Source organism: Heptranchias perlo, chromosome 23 (genome assembly GCF_035084215.1).
Source record: "Heptranchias perlo isolate sHepPer1 chromosome 23, sHepPer1.hap1, whole genome shotgun sequence".
NCBI classification, from domain to species: domain Eukaryota; kingdom Metazoa; phylum Chordata; class Chondrichthyes; order Hexanchiformes; family Hexanchidae; genus Heptranchias; species Heptranchias perlo.
The window spans coordinates 37548562-37569624 of record NC_090347.1 but is presented as its reverse complement, the minus strand read 5'-3'; the positions used below and the strand labels follow the sequence as shown (position 1 = coordinate 37569624).

The 21063-nt window shown below is 44.2% G+C and overlaps 1 protein-coding gene across 1 annotated transcript in view; it reads left to right on the top strand.

The window, feature by feature from the left end:
• The window catches only part of LOC137341432 (protein NATD1-like), a 29229-nt gene extending 8711 nt beyond the window's left edge, over positions 1–20518 (top strand). The window contains exons 3-4 of the mRNA XM_068004546.1: positions 17149–17267; positions 18596–20518. Coding sequence (XP_067860647.1) covers positions 17149–17267; positions 18596–18712 — 236 coding nt within the window. The 3' untranslated portion in view covers positions 18713–20518. The remainder of the gene's footprint in view (positions 1–17148; positions 17268–18595) is intronic.
• Positions 20519–21063: the final 545 nt, after the last annotated feature.

The following is a 21063-nucleotide window of genomic DNA, read 5'->3' as shown; positions in this document are numbered from 1 at the left end:
GCAGCCCGCTTGATTGGCACCCCGTCCACCACCCTAAACATTCACTCCTTTCACCACCGGCGCACAGTGGCTGCAGTGTGTACTATCCACAGGATGCACTGCAGCAACTCGCCAAGGCTTCTTCGACAGCACCTCCCAAACCCGCGACTTCTACTACCTCGAAGGACAAGAGCAGCAGGTACATGGGAACAACACCACCTGCACGTTCCCCTCCAAGTCACACACCATCCTGACTTGGAAATATATCGCCGTTCCTTCACCGTCACTGGGTCAAAATCCTGGAACTCCCTTCCTAACAGCACTGTGGGAGATCCTTCACCACACGGATTGTGGCGGTTCAAGAAGGCGGCTCACCACCACCTTCTCAAGGGCAATTAGGGATGGGCAATAAATGCTGGCCTTGCCAGCGATGCCCACATCCCATGAACGAATAAAAAAAAGAAAAAGGATGGGACTCCCAAATCTAGAGCCCCCTGGATGTCAAGGAGCATAGAGGGTAGGATAAGGGTAAAACGGGAAGCTTATGTCAGATACTGAGAACTCAATACTGCAGAAAGCCTAGAGGAGTAAAAAAAGTGCAGGGGTGAAATTAAAAAGGAAATTGGGAAAGCAAAGAGAGGGCATGAAAAAATATTGTGAAGTAAAATCAAGGATAACCCAAAGACGTTTTATAAATACATAAAGAGCAAGAGGATAACTAAGGAAAGAGTAGTAGAAAACTAAGGCCTATTAGAGACCAAAAAGGTATGGAGGCGGTAGACATGGATATGGTCCTTAATGAATACTTTGCGTCTGTCTTCACAAAAGAGGAGGAGTGTGAAATATTGGATGGTATAAACATAGTGAGAGAGGAAATATTAGGGGGATTAGCATCTTTGAAAGTAGATTAATCACCAGGCCTGGATGAAATGTACCCCAGGCTGTTAGAAGAAAGGGAGGAAATAGCGGAGGCTCTGACCATCATTTTCCAATCCTCTCTAGCTATAGGTGTGGTGCTGGAGGACTGCTAATGCTGTACCATTGTTTAAAAAGGGAGAAAGGGATAGACCGAGTAATTACAGACCAGTCAGCCTAACCTTGGTGGTGGGCAAATTATTGGAAAAAATTCTGAGAAACAATATTAATCGTTATTTAGAAAGGCATGGGTTAATCAAGGACAGTCAGCATGGATTTGTTAAGGGAAGGACTAACTTGATTGAATTTTTTGAGGAGGCAACAAGGAGTGTCGATGAGGGTAGCGCATTTGATATAGTCTGCATGGATTTTAGCAAGGCTTTTGACAAGGTCCCACATGGCAGACTGGTCAGAAAAGTAAAAGCCCATGGGATCCAAGGGGAAGTGTCAAGTTGCATCCAAAATTGGCTCAATGGCAGGAAGCAAAAGGTAATGGTTGATGGGTGTTTTTGTGACTGGAAGGCTGTTTCCAGTGGGGTTCCACAGGGCTCACTAGTAGGTTCCTTTGCTTTTTGCGGTGTATATCAATGATTTAGACTTAAATGTAGGGGGCATGATTAAGAAGTTGGCGGATGATACAAGAATTGGCCGTGTGGTTGATAGTGAGGAAGAAAGCTGTAGACTGCAGGAAGATATCAATGGACTGGTCAGGTGGGCAGAAAAGTGGCAAATGGAATTCAATCCGGAGAAGTGTGAGGTAATGCATTTGGGGAGGGCAAACAAGGCAAAGGAATACACAATAAATGGTAGGATACTGAGAAGTGTAGAGGAACAGAGGGACCTTGGAGTGCATGTCCACAGATCCCTGAAGGTAGCAGGACAGGTAGATAAGGTGGTTAAAAAGGCATACAGGATATTTTCCTTTATTAGCCGAGGCATAGAATATAAGGACAGGGAGGTTATGCTAGAACTGTATAAAACACTAGTTAGGCCACAGCTAGAGTACTGCGTACAGTTCGGGTCACCACATCACAGGAAAGTTGTGATTGCACTAAAGAAGGTACAGAGGAGATTAACGAGGATGTTGCCAGGACTGGAGAATTTTAGCTATGAGGAAAGATTGGATAGGCTGGGGTTGTTTTCTTTGGAACAGAGGAGGCTGAGGGGAGATTTAATTGAGGTGTATAAAATTATGAGGGGCCTAGATAGAGTGGATAGGAAGGACCTATTTCCCTTAACAGAGAGGTCAATAACCAGGGGGCATAGAGTTAAAGTAATTGGTAGAAGGATTACAGGGGAGTGGAGGAGAAATTTTTTCACCCAGTGTTAGGGGTCTGGAACTCACTGCCTGAAAGTGTGGTTGAGGCAGAAACCCTCATCACATTTGAAAAGTACCTGGATATGCACTTGAAGTGCTGTGACCGACAAGGCTACAGACCAAGAGCTGGAAAGTGAGATTAGGCGGGATAGCTCTTTTTTGGCCGGCACTGACACGATGGGCTGAATGGCCTCCTTTTGTGCCGTAGATTTCTATCATTCTATGAATAAAGATATGTAAGATTCTAAATGGAGTAGAAAAAGTTAACCCGAGGGCACCATTTCAAGTTAAATGAAAACTGTGGGACAAAGGGACGTAAGTGCAAACTGGTCAAGGGCAGATTCAGGGCTGAGGTCAGGAAGTACATCTTCCCCTAGAATGATCCTTCTGTTAGGATAATGAAGTCAATACGTCCGTAATCATTCGAAAGGCAATTAGATGCTGTGAGAGGGCACTATACGTTTCTATGGAAAGATAGGCTGAATGGCTTCCCTCGGCTTATCATTGTGATTTTTTTGTGACCTCCAAAAATGAGCGAGGCACCAGCATGAGAACACTCACTGGCCACAGAAAAAGGCAGACCCTCCACTGGCTGAAGTTATTTTTAGGGAGGCTAATGAAGGTTGGAGCCAAACAGAAGGAGTGGTATGTATGGAGACCAGTGGGACTGCTTTCAAACTGAGGGGAGTGGATAACCAGTGCCTTATACAGAATGTAATGGGCGTGATATATTTGTTGTATGGGCAACAAGCTGGTCACCCCTATCTTCAATGTCCATGAGGTGCTAGACTCACAGTTAGCTTAGGTGACAGTGTCAACCAGGACAGTGGCTGCTGTGGAAATCTCAATGACCCAAGGACTAAGAGGTATGCTGCATAATGCCCTGACTGCTGCTATGCCTGACATAGGAACTAATATTCAAGGGGACCTACAATCAAGGATCGATAGTATTAGAGAATAATATATAGTCAATTATGTGGGAGGGTTTCTCTAGCTTTACAGATACATATTATTTTGTACTTAGACAGATTTGTGGCAGCCATGAGGAGATGCACACCGCCAGGGACTTAGGTCGGACACCACAGAGGCAGGAGCTTGGAACTCCGAATGGCAGCCTCTCCATAATGTCATGCTGCTTTGGCCACATTTCTTCTAGTGCCCCACAGACCGTGCTAGAAGCACTTCTCCCCCTGATTGTTATAAATTGGATAGCCAGGTGGTGAAGGATAGAATACTAGAGCCTAGTCTTCAGTTGCTTCCAATCCTTTATTCACAGATCAGGCAAAGGTGAATCCAAAGAGCTTCTACAAATACATAAAGGGCAAAAGGGTAACTAGGGAGAGAGTAGGGCCTCTTAAGGATCAACAAGGTCATCTATGTGCGGAACCACAAGAGATGGGTGAGATCCTGAATGAATATTTCACATCGGTATTTACGGTTGAGAAAGGCATGGATGTTAGGGAACTTGGGGAAATAAATAGTGATGTCTTGAGGAGTGTACATATTACAGAGAGGGAGGTGCTGGAAGTCTTAACGCGCATCAAGGTAGATAAATCTCCGGGACCTGATGAAATGTATCCCAGGACGTTATGGGAGGTTAGGGAGGAAATTGCGGGTCCCCTAGCAGAGATATTTGAATCATCCACCGCTACAGGTGAGGTGCCTGAAGATTGGAGGGTAGCAAATGTTGTGCCTTTGTTTAAGAAGGGCGGCAGGGAAAAGCCTGGGAACTACAGACCAGTGAGCCTGACATCTGTAGTGGGTAAGTTGTTAGAGGGTATTCTGAGGGACAGGATCTACAGGCATTTGGAGAGGCAGGGACTAATTAGGAACAGTCAGCATGGTTTTGTGAGAGGAAAATCATGTCTCACGAATTTGATTGAGTTTTTTGAAGGGGTAACCAAGAAGATAGATGAGGGCTGTGCAGTAGACGTGGTCTACATGGACTTCAGCAAAGCATTTGACAAGGTACCGCATGGTAGATTGTTACATAAGGTTAAATCTCATGGGATCCAAGGTGAGGTAGCCAATTGGATACAAAATTGGCTTGATGACAGAAGACAGAGGGTGGTTGTAGAGGGTTGTTTTTCAAACTGGAGGCCTGTGTCCAGCGGTGTGCCTCAGGGATCGGTGCTGGGTCCGCTGTTATTTGTTATTTATATTAATGATTTGGATGAGAATTTAGGAGGCATGGTTAGTAAGTTTGCAGATGACACCAAGATTGGTGGCATTGTGGACAGTGAAGAAGGTTATCTAGGATTGCAACGGGATCTTGATAAATTGGGCCAGTGGGCCGATGAATGGCAGATGGAGTTTAATTTAGATAAATGTGAGGTGATGCATTTTGGTAGATCGAATCGGGCCAGGACCTACTCCGTTAATGGTAGGGCGTTGGGGAGAGTTATAGAACAAAGAGATCTAGGAGTACAGATTCATAGCTCCTTGAAAGTGGAGTCACAGGTGGATAGGGTGGTGAAGAAGGCATTCAGCATGCTTGGTTTCATTGGTCAGAACATTGAATGCAGGAGTTGGGATGTCTTGTTGAAGTTGTACAGGGCATTGGTGAGGCCACACTTGGAGTACTGTGTACAGTTCTGGTCACCCTATTATAGAAAGGATATTATTAAACTAGAAAGAGTGCAGAAAAGATTTACTAGGATGCTACCGGGACTTGATGGTTTGACTTACAGGGAGAGGTTAGACAGACTGGGACTTTATTCCCTGGAGAGTAGGAGGTTAAGGGGTGATCTTATAGAAGTCTATAAAATAATGAGGGGCATAGATAAGGTCGATAGTCAAAATCTTTTCCCAAAGGTAGGGGAGTCTATAACGAGGGGGCACAGATTTAAGGTGAGAGGGGAGAGATACAAAAGGATCCAGAGGGGCAATTTTTTCACTCAAAGGGTGGTGAGTGTCTGGAACGAGCTGCCAGAGGCAGTAGTAGAGGCGGGTACAATTTTGTCTTTTAAAAAGCATTTGGACAGTTACATGGGGAAGATGGGTATCGAGGGATATGGGCCAAGTGCAGGCAATTGGGACTAGCTTAGTGGTATAAACTGGGCGACATGGACATGTTGGGCCGAAGGGCCTGTTTCCATGTTGTAACTTCTATGATTCTATGATTCTATGAGAGCTCTCCCTTACACATCGTGCACCCCCTAGATAAGCTCTCTCCTATAAATGGATACAAGAGTGTTCCCAGTTGATACCTGCTACATAAATACAGTTAACACTAATTGATATAAATCACTTAGATACAATTAACACTGATACTCCCATCATTAGGGAGTACCATTGATCCCCTCTTACAATCCACTCTTAAAGCCAAAAGTTGGAAAAACCATTTTCTGCAAATGGTACAGCTAGCAGAAGGGGAAACATACGGGGCACATACCCACACTTATTTCATCGGGTGGGGGTGAGGGCAAGACCCCCCCTAGTAAACACAGTGGGCACATTGAAAAAAAATACTATAAATATTTTAAAATCTCAATATTTCCTTTTGTCTCTTTTACCTATTCTTTAGACTAGTTTCAGAGCAGGTGTTCAGAATTGTATCCCGTGATCTTTAAGTACAAGCTTGGGTAATAGTTCCTATGGATGTCACATTGATGTGATTTGCCTGAACAAATTTGTCTGCTGGATATGAGCTGGATTGCTACATGCAGTGGGCGGGAACTGCTGATCTCGCAAAATGATTGTGAGGTCAGGAAATCACGCCCCACAGTGTGGAGCAGAACTTCAGTTCCCTGTCTTCAGGTTGGGGCGAGAGGAGAATTTTTGTCAGCTAACAAGGACAAGTGGATACTAAGTCTGAACCTCTCACTGTCCGCATAAAATGTAGAAAGGTTGCAGGTATTTTAGGGAGGAGGTATTTCAGGGAGGAGGCCCCCCCAAGTCCTCTGCTACCATTTGACATAGTTCGGTAATTGCATCACTGGAATGCCCTTTCATCTTTGGAATCTGAGCTAAATCTAGCCCACGCTGGCAAAATGAAGGTCTCCTTTCTCTGGCGGATGTAATGAGCCTGCATCAAATAAGTTGCGATAGTCGCAACCTTAGTTAATAGTAGATATGGCCTGAGAGCATAAAATGCCCACAATTCAGCACAGTGTGGTATAAAAAATTGGGGCAGTCTAACTTAGGCCACGTGGCTGGATGGCCGGTGTAGGAAGCAGAAAGATTTACTGATGCAGTAGGGATGATTTGATGTTGGAATTAAGGGCTAAAGAAGATGTAACATTCACTTCACAGCTGGCTATGCTGTGACTGATAGCGTGTTTGATGCTGACCCCGGATGATGAATGTCTATTCACCAGCATTCTTGTCCCTAATGCTGATTCGAGCATAAACAAGTTGGAATGTGGGCTTTTTTGCTCTCACCCTCGCCCCAATTTGTGGCACTAACGGGACAGTAGAGGTCCGGAAATCAGTTGGAAATCAGTTTACGGCTCTGCTCGATCTTCAGGTTGAGCCTTGGGCAGGCGTCTGAAGTTCCTGCCTGAAGTAGGTAGGAGTTTCATTAACTATAAGGAAAAGGAGGTGGGGAAAGGCGACGCGCAGTATTTAGATACTCCCTCCCGCACTTGCACCTGCACCCCAATAGTTGCAGAGAGAGGCAGCAAACTTTGTTTTGGCAGATGTCGTTGATGGAGGCTCCTCTTCTCAATGACAGCTGCATCAGCAGTCCCCTGTGGCATGAGAATAAGATGTGAGTGCCCGCCTAAACCTTGTGCTGAAAGGTTCTTCAGAAGCATCCGAATGGCAGTATGTTATGCTTTACATGGTATTGCATGTGAGAATGATCAGGAGCCAGCGTTGCCTCTCTGGCCGCAGCTGCCAAGATGCCACCAGCCATTCCCGCAGACCCAGGCAAACCCACCTGGGAATGACAATGGTGACCTGCCTCCTCGGCTTTGGATCAGCACAAGGGAAGATGCTAAGCTCTGCCATCTGCTGCAAGGACACCAGTGGCCACCACACAGCATGGACCTTGCACGTGTGCAGGGACAGTAACGGACGGCTGTGGCCTGAAACTCGGCTGCAGGCCTGCTGCAGTGCTGACCTATGGGATGGTGCTGCAAAATGGCACAAAGAAAAATCCTGCTCTCACGCAGCCCCACCTCGACTTCAGAAACCATCAGAGGAGGTGAGCTGCACCGTCACTTGTCTGCAGACTCACGCCTGCACCTGCAGGTCTTTTCTCCTTCATCCTGGCCTGTCTCTTCTTAATCCCATACTTCTTCAGACTTGAAAAAGGTTGCTGACGGGTTGAGATGCCTTTTAATGCTCTCCAAAAGCTTTCTAAATTTTTGTTCTCCCTCCCCGTGACACTCCCTTTTAATTGTCTCGATCCCTTTAAGTGTGACTTTTCACCTCCTACCAGTTGACGTACTAGAGTTTTCACCTGAAATTGTGAATTATTATGCAAATAAAATTAGACTCGATAATTGAGAGCCATTCGCACTTGGGATTCAGGTGGGTTTTAAAGAAGTGTGAACTAGAATGTTTTACACTTAAGATGAAAATTGCTTCCAATATCTTTGAATGGCCTGAGTAATCTGCAACTCTGAGTCTGTGCCAGTGGAGGCCCTCAGTGCACTATGTAAAAAAAATACCCCCCTGTGGCAGAAGACTGGTACTGCAGTATACGTTCACTTCACACAAGAATGTCCAAACTTCATTTGTGGATGTACCATGGAACTCCATGGGCTATGTATAAAACTTAAGGGAATAAATTTGCATTTATCTTAAGCTGGTGCTCACAGATATTGTGTTACAGGGATGCTGACTCACAGCTTAAAATTTGTGCTCAGAATTTTTTGGATTCAAATGAAAGATAAAAATCGGGAGAGATGTAAAACGGACTGCTGACTCGCTATCACCCGTTTTACACTATTGCACATAGAAACGTAGAAAATAGGAGCAGGAGTAGGCCATTCGACCCTTCGAGCCTGTTCCACCATTCAGTATGATCATGGCTGATCCTCTATCTCAGTACCATATTCCCACTCTCTCCCCATACCCCTTGATGCCTTTTGTGTCTAGAAATCTGTCTAGCTTCTTCTTAAATATATTCAGTGACTTGGCCTCCACAGCCTTCTGCGGTAGAGAATTCCACAGGTTCACCACCCTCTGAGTGAAGACATTTCTCCTCATCTCAGTCCTAAATGTCCTACCCCGTATCCTGAGACTGTGACCCCTCGTTCTGGACCCCCAAGCCAGGGGAAACATTCACCCTGCATCCAGTCTGTCTAGCCCTGTCAGAATTTTATACGTTTCATTCTTCTAAACTCGAGTGAATACAGGCCGAGTCGACCCAATCTCTCCTCATACGACAGTCCTGCCATCCCAGGAATCAGTCTGGTGAACCTTCGCTGCACTCCCTTTATGGTAATTATATCCTTTCTTAGTTAAGGAGACCAAAACTGCACACAGTACTCCAGGTGTGGTCTCACCAAGGCCCTGTATAACTGCAGTAAGACATCCTTGCTCCTGTATTCAAATCATCTTGCAATGAAGCACAACATACCATTTGTCTTCCTAACTGCTTGCTGCACCTGCATGTTTGCTTTCAGTGACTGGTGTACAAGGACACCCAGGTCCTTTTGTCCATCAACATTTCCCAATCTATCACCATTTAAATAATACTCTGCCTTTCTGTTTTTCCTTCTGAAGTGGATAACTTCATATTTATCTACATTATACTGCATCTGCCATGTATTTTCCCACGCACTCAACTTGTCTAAATTGCCTTGAAGCCTCTTTGCGTCCTCCTCACAACTCACAATCCCACCTAGTTTTGTGTCATCAGCAAACTTGGAAATATTACATTCCTGCTGATGTGGGGCAACATGCCCCGTTAGTTAGACTTTCTTCTGCACCCTTCAGCTCGAAAATTTTTCAGGCCGTAACTTGCTGGAAGTGCGAGCTGAGGCGCGGCTAGGGCAATGGGGCATCTGGGACCTTAGTGTACCGTGGGACTAACAGACTGTCTCCTTAACCAGTGAGATTTAAGGATTGAGAAAGAAACAGAGGAATGACAGAGAAGAAGGGTGAATTCGAGTCAAATCAGGTACAGAAAGAGAAATAGAGAGAGGGAAAGAAAGATTGGGTTAAGAGAGACAAAAATAGAGACTGAAAGGAAAAGTAAGAAAATAATTTTAAAATTTAAAATTTGACATTTTTAAAATCTAACCACAATTGACTACCTGCAGGAATGAGATTGAACACTTTAAATTGTTCCCATTCTGGGCCAGAGAGGTTGATTGGCATCGCAATAATAATGATCACTTTGTTATAAAGGTACTTACGCTCTTAATTACTAGTCTTAACTTTTGGTGGCGAGTTTAATGGGCAACTAATGTGCAAATCCAGCAAGTTCTTAAAATTAATGGGGAGGCTCAGGGTGAGATGCCGTTTGTGTGAAGCAAACGGTGGAGCGGCGTAAATCGACCAGCAAGTTCTGGAGATTTGCAACTCACGGCTTATCTCTTAATCCCCTGAACATGCTGGCCGATTTTCACATTAATAACGTGTGCGTCATTAACACGCCGTTATTTTTCCAGCGAGATCTGGTCCATTGCAAAGTAAAATGACGAGTGATTACAGCCAATAGATTATTACAACAACAGCAAGACCATTTTGAAGTATTGTAAATTCCCATTACGTAATACAGAGTTAATACATTTTTCTTATCGGTGGTGACCAATAGTTTTACTTTTGAATTTTATAAATGTATCTTACTTCACTGTGTCAAACACTGAGAAACTATCTGTATAGGAACTTAATGTAACATCACTCGAAAACTAATGATATTGAAACCTTTCACTTTTTGTAGCTGTTTTAGAAAATATATTTGTTACATTTTCCAACTACCTCACTCCAGATCATTTTGTCTCTTAAATTACTTTGAGCAAGTCCCAACTCCCCATACCTTAGAGAATGTCTATCTTAGCCTCAAAATCTAGGAAAGCTTTGATATCATGCCCTGGATTATAAAGCAGAAAGCCCTGTCAGTTAATTGTTGTTAGCTGCTGGAGTTATCCTAAGATCTCTCTTATCTTTGATGAGCGAATAGAGTATTCCATCCTCAAACCTTGTTTTAAGGGCAGCAGGTGCACCATCACCTCCAGGTTTTCCTCCAAGTCACGCACCATCCCGACTTGGACATATATCGCTGCTCCTTCATCATCACTGGGTCAAAATCCTGGAACTCCCTACCTAACAGCACTGTGGTAGAACCTTCACCACACGGACTGCAGCGGTTCAAGAAGAAGGCCCACCACCAGCTTCTCATGGGTAACAAGGGATGGGCAATAAATGCCGGCCTTGCTAGCAATGCCCACATCCTGAGAATGAATTAAAAAAAAAAGTTTAGAACCATTAAGCAGATTTATTTAAAAAATGAACAGTCATATAATAGTTATATATTTACAGTAGAAGGTATATTATCTGACTCCTTGAGTGAATAAAATAATAAAAAGATTGCAACTCTAAGAACTAAGCTAATCCTTTACAAATAATTTTCAAATACAGTGTTACGTCGAGTTACATCGAAACTACAGCACAGAAACAGGTCATTCGGCTCAACTGGTTTATGCCTGTGTTTATGCTCCACACGAGCCTCCTCCCACCCTATTTCACCTAACTCTATCAGCATACCCGTCTATTCCCTTTTCCCTCCCGTGCTTATCTTGCTTTCCCTTAAATGCATCTATGCTCGTTGCCTCAACTATTCCTTGTGGTAGCGAATTCCACATTCTTACCACTCTTTGGGTAAAGAAGTTCCTCCTGAACTCCGTATTGGATTTATTAGTGAGTATCCTTAATTTATGACCTCTAGTCTTGGACTCGCCCACAAGTGGAAACATTTTCTCCATGTCTACCCTATCAAACCCTTTCATTACATTAAAGACCTCTATCAGGTCACCCCTCAGACTTCTCTTTCCTAGAGAGAAGAGCCCCAGCCTGTTCAGCCTTTCCTGATAATTATATCCTCTCGGTTCTGGTATCATCCTTGTGCATCTTTTATACACCCTCTCCAATGCATCTATATCCTTTCTATAATATGGAGACCAGAACTGCACAGTACCCCAAGTGTGGTCTAACCAAGGTTCCTTACAAGTTTAACATAATTTCTCTGCTTTTCAATTCTATTCCTCTAGAAATGAACCCCAGTGCTTGATTTGCCGCTTTTATGGCCTTATTAACCTGCGTCGCTACTTTTAATGATTTGTGTATCTCTACCCCAGATCCCTTTGCTCCTCTATCCCTTTAGACTCTTCTTATCCAACAGTATGTGGCCCCCTTATTCTTCCTACCAAAATGCACCACCTCACACTTATATTGAAATTCAGTTGCCAATTACACAGCCGTTCTGCAAGTTTATTAATGTCCTCTTGCATTTTGACACATTCTTCCATTGTATTAACTACACCCCCCAATTTGGTGTGGTGTACTTCCAATTCCCGAATCCAAATCGTTAATGTAAATTGTGAACAACAGTGGTCCCACCACCGATCCCTGTGGAACACCATTTCCCACCTTTTGTTAGTCTGAGTAGGTACCCTTACCCTCTATTCTCTTTTCTGCTTTGCAGCTAACTTGGTATCCATTCTGCTGTGGGTCCCCTGACTCCATATGCTCTGATCTTAGTCATGAGTCTACAATGCAGTACCTTATTGAAGACCTTTTGTTTTTTCTCTTTGAATTTTTTATCACTGTCAGAGCCTATAATAATCTAAACTGCTTCTTGGATTTTTCTCTGTTTCAAGAGTTTCAAACTGACTCATTCTGTCTTTCAAAGAATCTCCGAGTTGACTCTAGAATTTAAACAGAGCAACCCATTTATTATATCTTGGAGTTACTGGGACATCCTGGATTCTGAATATCTGACTATATAAGTTTAAAGAAAAAGCTGTCCGTGACATACAAATTGAACCAATCACAGAGTACTGTTTAGGGTTGAATTATTCCACTCTCCAGCCTTTAATCGAGAAAGCTTGGTACAAGAATCTAAACTGCGGTCGGTTTTAAACTGCTTATATACTTTGACTAGACATCAAAACCAGACAAAAATACTTAATATTTGTCAAATTGTTTCAATATTTTACCTCCCCATTCAACCAAGAACGTCTAGGTGTTTAACCAGTGCATTTGCAAAAGGAATTAATGTGTGCATAAAATTCCTTTTTGCACTATTTTAATACAGCCAATTTAAAATAAGCAAGTAAATGGCTGTGATTAAAAATGGGCAAAAAGGAATTTTACACAAATACATTAACTTGTAGAGAAAGAAGAAAGAACTTGCATTTATATAATGCCTTATCACATCCTCAGTATATCCCAAAGTGTTTCACAACCGGTTTCTCACTGGCAGGAGGGTCGTTAACTAGAGGACATGGATTAAGGTAATTGGCAAAATCCAGGAAAGGGGGTGGGGGTGAGGGGGGGAGATGAGAGAATTTTTTTTACTCATTGAATTATTATGATCTGGAATGCACTGCCTGAAATGGTGGTGGAAGCAGATTCAACAGTAACTTTCAAAAGGGAATTGGATCACTACTTAAAAAAGAAAAATTTGCAGGGCTATGGGGAAAGAGCAGGGGAGTGGGACTAATTGGATTGCACTTTCAGAGAGCCGGCACAGTCATGATGGGCTGAATGACCCCCTTCTGTGCTGTACGATGCTATGATTCTATAACCAATAAAATTACTGCATATTGGTTAAAAAATCTAGTTGTAAAATTATGTTTTGCAATATTACAACAACTGTACACAATAGGACTGTCTAGTGATTCAGAGTGTCTAGCACAAAGAAAAGACATTTAGTAGTTGAAGTTCTTGTCTAAAATTAGCAATGGAATTTTTTTAGGATTTGATAGGGTAGATAGAGAGAAACTTTTTCCGCTGGTGGAGGAGTCTTGGACAAGGGGACATAACCTTAAAATCAGAGCCAGGCCGTTCAGGAGAGAAGTTAGGAAACTCTTTTTTATTCGTTCATGGGATGTGGGCGTCGCGCATTTATTGCCCATCACTAATTGCCCTTGAAAAGGTGGTGGTGAGCCGCCTTCTTGAACCACTGCAGCCCGTGTGGTGAAGGTTCTCCCACAGTGCTGTTAGGTAGGGAGTTCCAGGATTTTGACCCAGCGAAGATGAAGCAATATATTTCCAAGTTGGGATGGTGTGTGACTTGGAGGAGTGTTGTTCCCATGTGCCTGCTGCCCTTGTCCTTCTAGGTGATAGAGGTCTTGGGATTGGGAGGTGCTGTCGAAGAAGCATTGGTGAGTTGCTGTAGTGCGTCCTGTGGATGGTACACACTGCAGCCACTGTGGGCTGCTGGTGAGGGGAGTGAATGTTTAGAGTGGTGGATAGGGTGCCAATCAAGCGGGCTGCTTTGTCCTGGATGCTGTTGAGTTTCTGGAGTGTTGTTTAAGCTGCACTCATCCAGGCAAGTGGAGAGTATTCCATCACACTCCTGACTTGTGCCTTGTAGATGGTGGAAAGGCTTTGGGAAGTCAGGAGGTGAGTCACTCGCTGCAGAATACCTAGCCGCTGACCTGCTCTTGACCAGCCACTCTATTTATGTGGCTGGTCCAGTTAAGTTTCTGGTCAATGGTGACCCCCAGGATGTTGATGGTGGGGGATTCGGCGATGATAATGCCATTGAATGTCAAGGGGAGTTGGTTAGACTCTCTCTTCTTGGAGAAGGTTATTGCCTGGCACTTGTCTGGCACGAATGTTACTTGCCACTTATCAGCCCAAGCCTGGATGTTGTCCAGGTCTTGCTGCATGCGGGCACAGACTGCTTCATTATCTGATGGGTTGCGAATGGAACTGAACACTCTGCAATCATCAGCGAACATCCCCATTTCTGATCTTATGATGGAGGGATGGTCATTGATGAAGCAGCTGAAGATGGTTGGGCGTAGGACACTGCCCCGAGGAACTCCTGCAGCAATGTCCTGGGGCTGAGATTATAAGCCTCCAACAACCACTACCATCTTCCTTTGTGCTATATATGACTCTAGCCACTGGAGAGTTTTCTCCCTGATTCCCATTGACTTCAATTTTACTAGGACCCCTTGGTGCCACACTCGGTCAAATGCTGCCTTGATGTCAAGGGCAGTCACTCTCACCTCACCTCTGGAATTCAGCTCTTTTGTCCATGTTTGGACCAAGGCTGTAATGAGGTCTGGAGCCCAGTGGTCCTGGCGGAACCCAAACTGAGCATCGGTGAGCAGGTTATTGGTGAGTAAGTGCCGCTTGATAGCACTGTCGACGACACCTTCCATCACTTTGCTGATGATTGAGAGTAGACTGATGGGGCGGTAATTGGCCATACTGGATTTGTCCTGCTTTTTGTGGACAGGACATGCCTGGGCAATTTTCCACATTGTCGGGTAAATGCTAGTGTTGTAGCTGTACTGGAACAGTTTGGCTAGTTCTGGAGCACAAGTCTTCAGCACTACAGCCGGGATGCTGTCGGGGCCCATAGCCTTTGCTGTATCCAGTGCACTCAGCTGTTTCTTGATATCACGTGGAGTGAATCGAATTGGCTGAAGACTGGCTTCTGTGATGCTGGGGATATCGGGAGGAGGCCGAGATGAATCATCCACTCGGCACTTCTGGCTGAAGATGGTTACAAATGCTTCAGCCTTGTCTTTTGCACTCACGTGCTGGACTCCGCCATCATTGAGGATGGGAATGTGTACAGAGTCTCCTCCTCCCGTTAATTGTTTAATTGTCCACCACCGTTCACGACTGGATGTGGCAGGACTGCAGAGCTTTGATCTGATAGGTTGGTTGTTGGAATCGCTTAGCTCTGTGTGTAGCATGTTGCTTCTGCTGTTTAGCATGCATGACGTCCTGTGTTGTAGCTTCACCAGGTTGGCACCTCATTTTTAGCTACACCTGGTGCTGCTCCTGGCATGCTCTTCTACACTCCTTATTGAACCAGGGTTGATCCCCTGGCTTGTTGGTAATGGTAGAGTGAGGAATATGCCAGGCCATGAGGTTACTGATTGTGCTGGAATACAATTCTGCTGCTGCTGATGGCCCATAGCGCCTCATGGATGCCCAGTTTTGAGCTGCTAGATCTGTTCTGAATCTATCCCATTTAGCACGATGATAGTGCCACACAACACTTTGGATGGTGTCCTCAGAGCGAGGACGGGACTTCATCTCCACAAGGACTGTGCGGTGGTCACTCCTACCAATACTGTCGTGGATAGATGCATCTGCGACAGGTAGATTGGTGAGGACGAGGTCAAGTAGATTTTTCCCTCCTGTTGGTTCGCTCACCACCTGCCGTAGGCCCAGTCTGGCAGCTATGGCCTTCAGGACTCAGCCAGCTCGGTCAGTAGTGGTGCCACTCTTGGTGATGGCGATTGAAGTCCTCCACCCAGAGTGCATTCTGTGCCCTTGCTACCCTCAGTGCTTCCTCCAAGTGGTGCTCGACATGGAGGAGGACTGATTCATCAGCTGAGGGAGGGCATTGGTGGTAATCAGCCGGAGTTTTCCTTGCCCGTGACCTGATGCCATGAGATTTCATGGGGCCCGAGCGATAGTTGAGGACTCCCATAGCCACTCCCTCCTGACTGTATAATCACTGCACCGCCACCTCTGGTGGGTCTGTCCTGCCGGTGGGACAGGGATGGTGTTGGAAGGGTCTGGTATGTTGGCTGAAAGGTCTGGTTCTGAGTATGGCTATGTCAGGCTGTTGCTTGACTAGTCTGTGGGATAGCTCTCCCAATTTTGGCACAAGTCCCCAGATGTTAGTGAGGAGGACTTTGCAGGGTCGACTGGGCTTGGTTTGCCGTTGTCGTGTCCGGTGCCTAGTGGTCCGATGCCAGGTAGTCCGTCCGGTTTTATTCTTATTATGACTTATGTAGCGAGATTGTACAACTGAATGGCTTGCTAGGCCATTTCAGAGGGCGATTAAGAATCAACCACATTGCTGTGGGTCTGGAGTCACATAAAGGCCAGACCGGGTAAGGACGGCAGGTTTCCTTTCCTAAATCCGGTTGTTTTATGGCTGCCATTACTGATACTATTTTAAAAATTTAATTAGTTGAATTTAAATTCCCATGTTGCCGTGGTAGGAGTTGAACTGATGACTCTGGATTACTCGTCCAGTAACATAACCATTATGCTACCGTACCCACACAAAGGGTAGTAGAAGTGTGGAACTCCCTCCCACAAAAAGCAGTAAATGCTAGATCAATTAATAATTTTAAATCTGGGATCGATAGATTTTTGCCAGCCAAGGGTATTAAGGGATATGGAGCAAGGCGGATGGATGTAGTTAGAATACAGATCAGCCATGATCTGATTGAATGGCGGAACAGGCTTGAGGGGCTGAATGGCCTCCTCCTTTTCCTAGAATAGGCTGATAGGATTAGATGAAGTAGGGCGGGAGGAGGCTCGAGTGGAGCATAAACATCAGCACGGACCAGTTGGGCCGAATGGCCTGTTTCTGTGCTGCAGACTCAATGAAGGAATTTCAGTTCCCCTGTTGCTATCAAGTGGGTTCAGATATGGCTCTCCCACAGTGAGTTAATTCCTTTGTATTTGACACATTTGGCCGCACAATTGCGAAATGAACCGTAAAGAGTTCCCAGTTGGGTCCAAGGGAACTTCATTTTTAATCATCTTTCTAATAATGTTAACAGAAAGTCGACCGTCCTGATAGCTGCTCGTTAATATTAAAATTAAATGTATGCACATAAGTCTCTGGCCATAGAGTGACACAGAGCTGGCTGTATAACTCAGGTCTGCCAGCCCTGTATTGCTTTAAGCAGATACCAGTTAAGCTTGTGCTATAACACTGTCTAAGACAGTTGTGCCATTAGATCCTCAATAGTGTTTTACACACAGTTGTCACAGTCCTGAAAGCCCCTAGCAACGAAGTAATGCCAGTTGTGTATTGACAGAGTCTTCAGAAGAAGCTGTTTTGCTGTACGATTACGTTGGAAAGGGAACAGTTGATCTGCGGAGCACAGTAGTGCCAGCTGTGTTCAGGGGACAAGGAGTTGGCACACTGCTAGCACAGGTATTGAATGTTGCCATAATGTGTCTTGATTGTCTTTAAAACATGCAATGACTTACACTTCTGGGCTGATCAAGGATGAGGAACTACAGTCTTGTGTCCGCCGTGGATCAGTGGGTGGAACTCTCATCTCTGAATCTGAAGGTTGTGGGTTCAAGACCCATTCCAGAGTTTTGAGCACAAAATCTAGGCTGACACTCCAGTGCAGTACTGAGGGAGTGCTGCACTGTCGAGATTGACAGTGAGATGAGAGGGTTCTCCTATGAGGAGAGATTGAGTAGAATGGACTTATAGTCTCTGGAGTTTAGAAGAATGAGAGGTAATCTCATTGAAACAGATAAGATTCTGAGAGGGCTTGACAGGGTAGATACTGAGAGGTTGTTTCCCCTGGCTGGTGAGTCTAGAACTAGGGGGCAAAATCTCAGTATAAGGGGTAGGCCATTTGGGACTGCGATGAGGAGAAATTTCTTCACTCACCGGGTTGTGAATCTTTGGAATTCTCTACCCCAGAGGGCTGTGGATGCTCAGTTGTTGAGTATATTCAAGGCTGAGATGGATAGAATTTTGGACTCTAAAAGAATCAAGGGATATGGGAATCGGGTGGGAAAGTGGAGTTGAGTCGAAGATCAGCCATGACCTTATTGAATGGTGGAGCAGGCTCGAGGGGTTGTATAGTCTACTCCTGCTCCTATTTCTTGTTCTTATGTTGGAGGTCCTGTCTTTCGGATGAGATGTTAAACCGAGGCCCCATCTGCCCTCTCAGGTGAACATAAAAGATCCCAGGGCAGGGGAGTTCTCCCTGGTGCCCTGACCAATATTCATCCTCATCCAACATCACTAAAAACAGATTATCTGGTCATTATCACATTGTTGTTTGTGGGACCTTGCTGTGCACAAATTGGCTGCCCTGTTTCCTACATTATAACAGTGACTACACTTCAAAAGTACTTCATTGGCTGTAAAACACTTTGGGATGTCCTGAGGTCATGAAAGGTGCTATATAAATGCAAGTCTTTCTTTCTTTACTCTTCCCATCTTGTTTTTACGGGATCTTTTACGTCCACCAGAGAGAGCAGATGGGGCCTCAGTTTAACATCTCATCTGAAAGACGGCACCTCTGACAGTGCGGCACTGGAGTGTCAGCCTAGATTTTATGCTCAAGTCTCTGAAGTGGGACTTGAACCCATGACCATCTCACTCTGAGGCCGGAGAGCTCCACTGAGCCACGTAGAAGATATGATACTTTATACTGCTGAAAGGCACAGAACGATATAGACAATTGTTATTTGCGTTTTTCATTTAAGTTTTGTTAAACTGCACTTTGTCCACAGGCTGCCTTGAATTTTGTGGTAGAGGAGGACCTCAAAGCGCACATCAGCTGCTGGTTTATAAAGAAATACCTGGAGAAGCATCCACTGCCTCAGTACGAGGAACGGATAGTGAACTGACAGCATAGATCATCGGTTCCCTTTACATTGGTTTGGAACAAAGGTCTCCAACTTAGCATTATACAAAAAAAAGCAAAAAAAATCCCTTTATAGTTTTAATTATTCTGAGCACACGTTAAATGGATTATCATTTACAAACAGGAATATATGTATGTGCGCTAAAGGCAAAGTAAAAATAGCACCCGCGGAGAATTGAAAATCTCAGGGCTACTAAAAATAGGGCACTGAGGGAATTAAACCCCTTAACATATTTTAAGTAGTCAGAAGATTCCAGCATGTTTTCCTTCCATGTTACCCTTTTGCTCTGGCCTTTCTTTGGCTAAATGTATTTTAGATCCATATTAATTCAAAGATTTAATATATTTTAAAACAAGCTGCACTTCTTTATATATTGTATGGTATGTGTCTCCTTGAATGATCTAATTTAAATACTACGGTTACAAACATTATATTCGCAATGAATATCTTTTAATCTTGTTTTTATTTAATTGCAACAAATACTTACATTTATATAGTGCCTTTAACATAACAAAATGCTCCAAATTTTTCCACAGTTAGAATCGTTACAGCAAAGAAAGAGGCCATTCGGCCCATCGAGCCTTTGCCAGCCCTTTGTAAGAGTAATCCAGTTAGTCCCATTCCCCCGCTCTTTTCCTGCAGCCTTGCAAATTTTTTACCTTCACATATTTATCCAATTCCTTTTTGAAAGCCATGATTGAATCTGCTTCCACCACCCTTTCAGGCAAGTTTGGAGGGGAGTCAGACCTGAGCAGAAGCAGGAGGGAAGTGGCTGAAGGCACTGTCGGGCAGGTGGGTTTTAAAGAGGCTTTCGAAGGTGTCGAGGGATTTAGTGAGGGTGTTTCAGAGTGAGGACGAGGTGGCCGAAAGCTCTGAGACCGATGATTGGATGGAAGGAGGGAGAACAAGCAGTAGACCAGATTGATCGATTCCTTCATCCCTCCCTCCCACCCTCCCTCATTCCTTCCTTTTTATTTCTTTCTTTCTTGCCACTCTTCAAGATGTGGCTAACGGCAATAACTGTGTAATTAAACTTATTTGCCTATATGCAGGACATGGATCTTGTGGCTTTTAAAGGAATATGCCACAGCTCTGCTTGTTTAGGAACAGAATAATATATTAGGACCCTGTAAATCCATGCCCCTTCCTGTGACTTTCCCTGCTGTAACTTTGGCGGTACTCCGCCGGAATTGTCACAAATTAGGCCGTGTCCAATTGGCATTGAGGGGGAAGAGCCTCTGATGAAACCCCAAATAATACTATGGGCCCAAGTGGGGGTGAGGACTCCCTCTTTCAGGAGTTCTCATGTCTTCAGCCTATGAAGGGACCCGGGTGAGACCAGGTGTACTTAGCTGACAAACGGCAGAAGTGGGGCACATCCAGATTGTGACCTGGACCGCTGGAAAAAATCTCACGTTTTTAGAAATAAATATTTTAAGGCACCCTTTTGTAAGGGGGTCAAAAGGGGAACCATTTTAATCTGATAAGCTTTGTTCAGCTGTGGAAGGCACAGTTTGATTTCCTGTATCCCAGTTTTGAACTTTAAAGTGTCTCAGAGGTATATCTCAGGCAACATACTAACAATTCCTCAAATCTTTTGGGTTCAACGAGATAAGAGACAAATACTTAAAGATTCTGTGGTGTATAGATGAAAACTCACAGCTGAACTTTATGTTATGGACACTGATCCAGTTAAAGAGTTTTGCTGTTGGATCTTTGTTATTTTTGTTTTTCTGAGGTGTGGGTTAAATGTTCTGTAAATCAAGTGAAATCTGCTCTATTGGTTTTATGCTACTACTTAACATTTGTTTTTAATAAACCCAATTTGTAGTTTATAGCCTAAGTCACACAGTCTGATAGAGCAATTATTCTTCTTATATCCTGTAGGAGAACATGAGTGAGCTTACGTCAATTCAGTGAGCTAATTACAGTAACAAAGGTTACTGCTTGACTTCTGGGCAATGCTACATTACCAGAAGTTGTGAATGTAGAATGATACTCTGGTTTGTAGGGAGCAAGGGTTCGGTTATAAGTGTGGTCTTTGGTGCTGAGCATGAGAGAAACATCTGAGTATAAAGCCTAAAAACATAACAGTCCTCTCTTTATAGAACAGGAGATTCAGCCTACTTCCAATGAGCAATGGTCTGGGAGATCTGCAGGTTTACAATAAGAAGTTTTGTGACTGTAATATCTGTTACGAAAGTCTGTCAATTTTTATTTTGAACACCGCTCAAATTTTCTTCTCCCTTGTTGGTTAAGTCTGTGTGTCTTTCTCCTTTGTAATTGGCTATTTTCTACTTTTGTAATTCATCAATCATATTGCATACAATTCC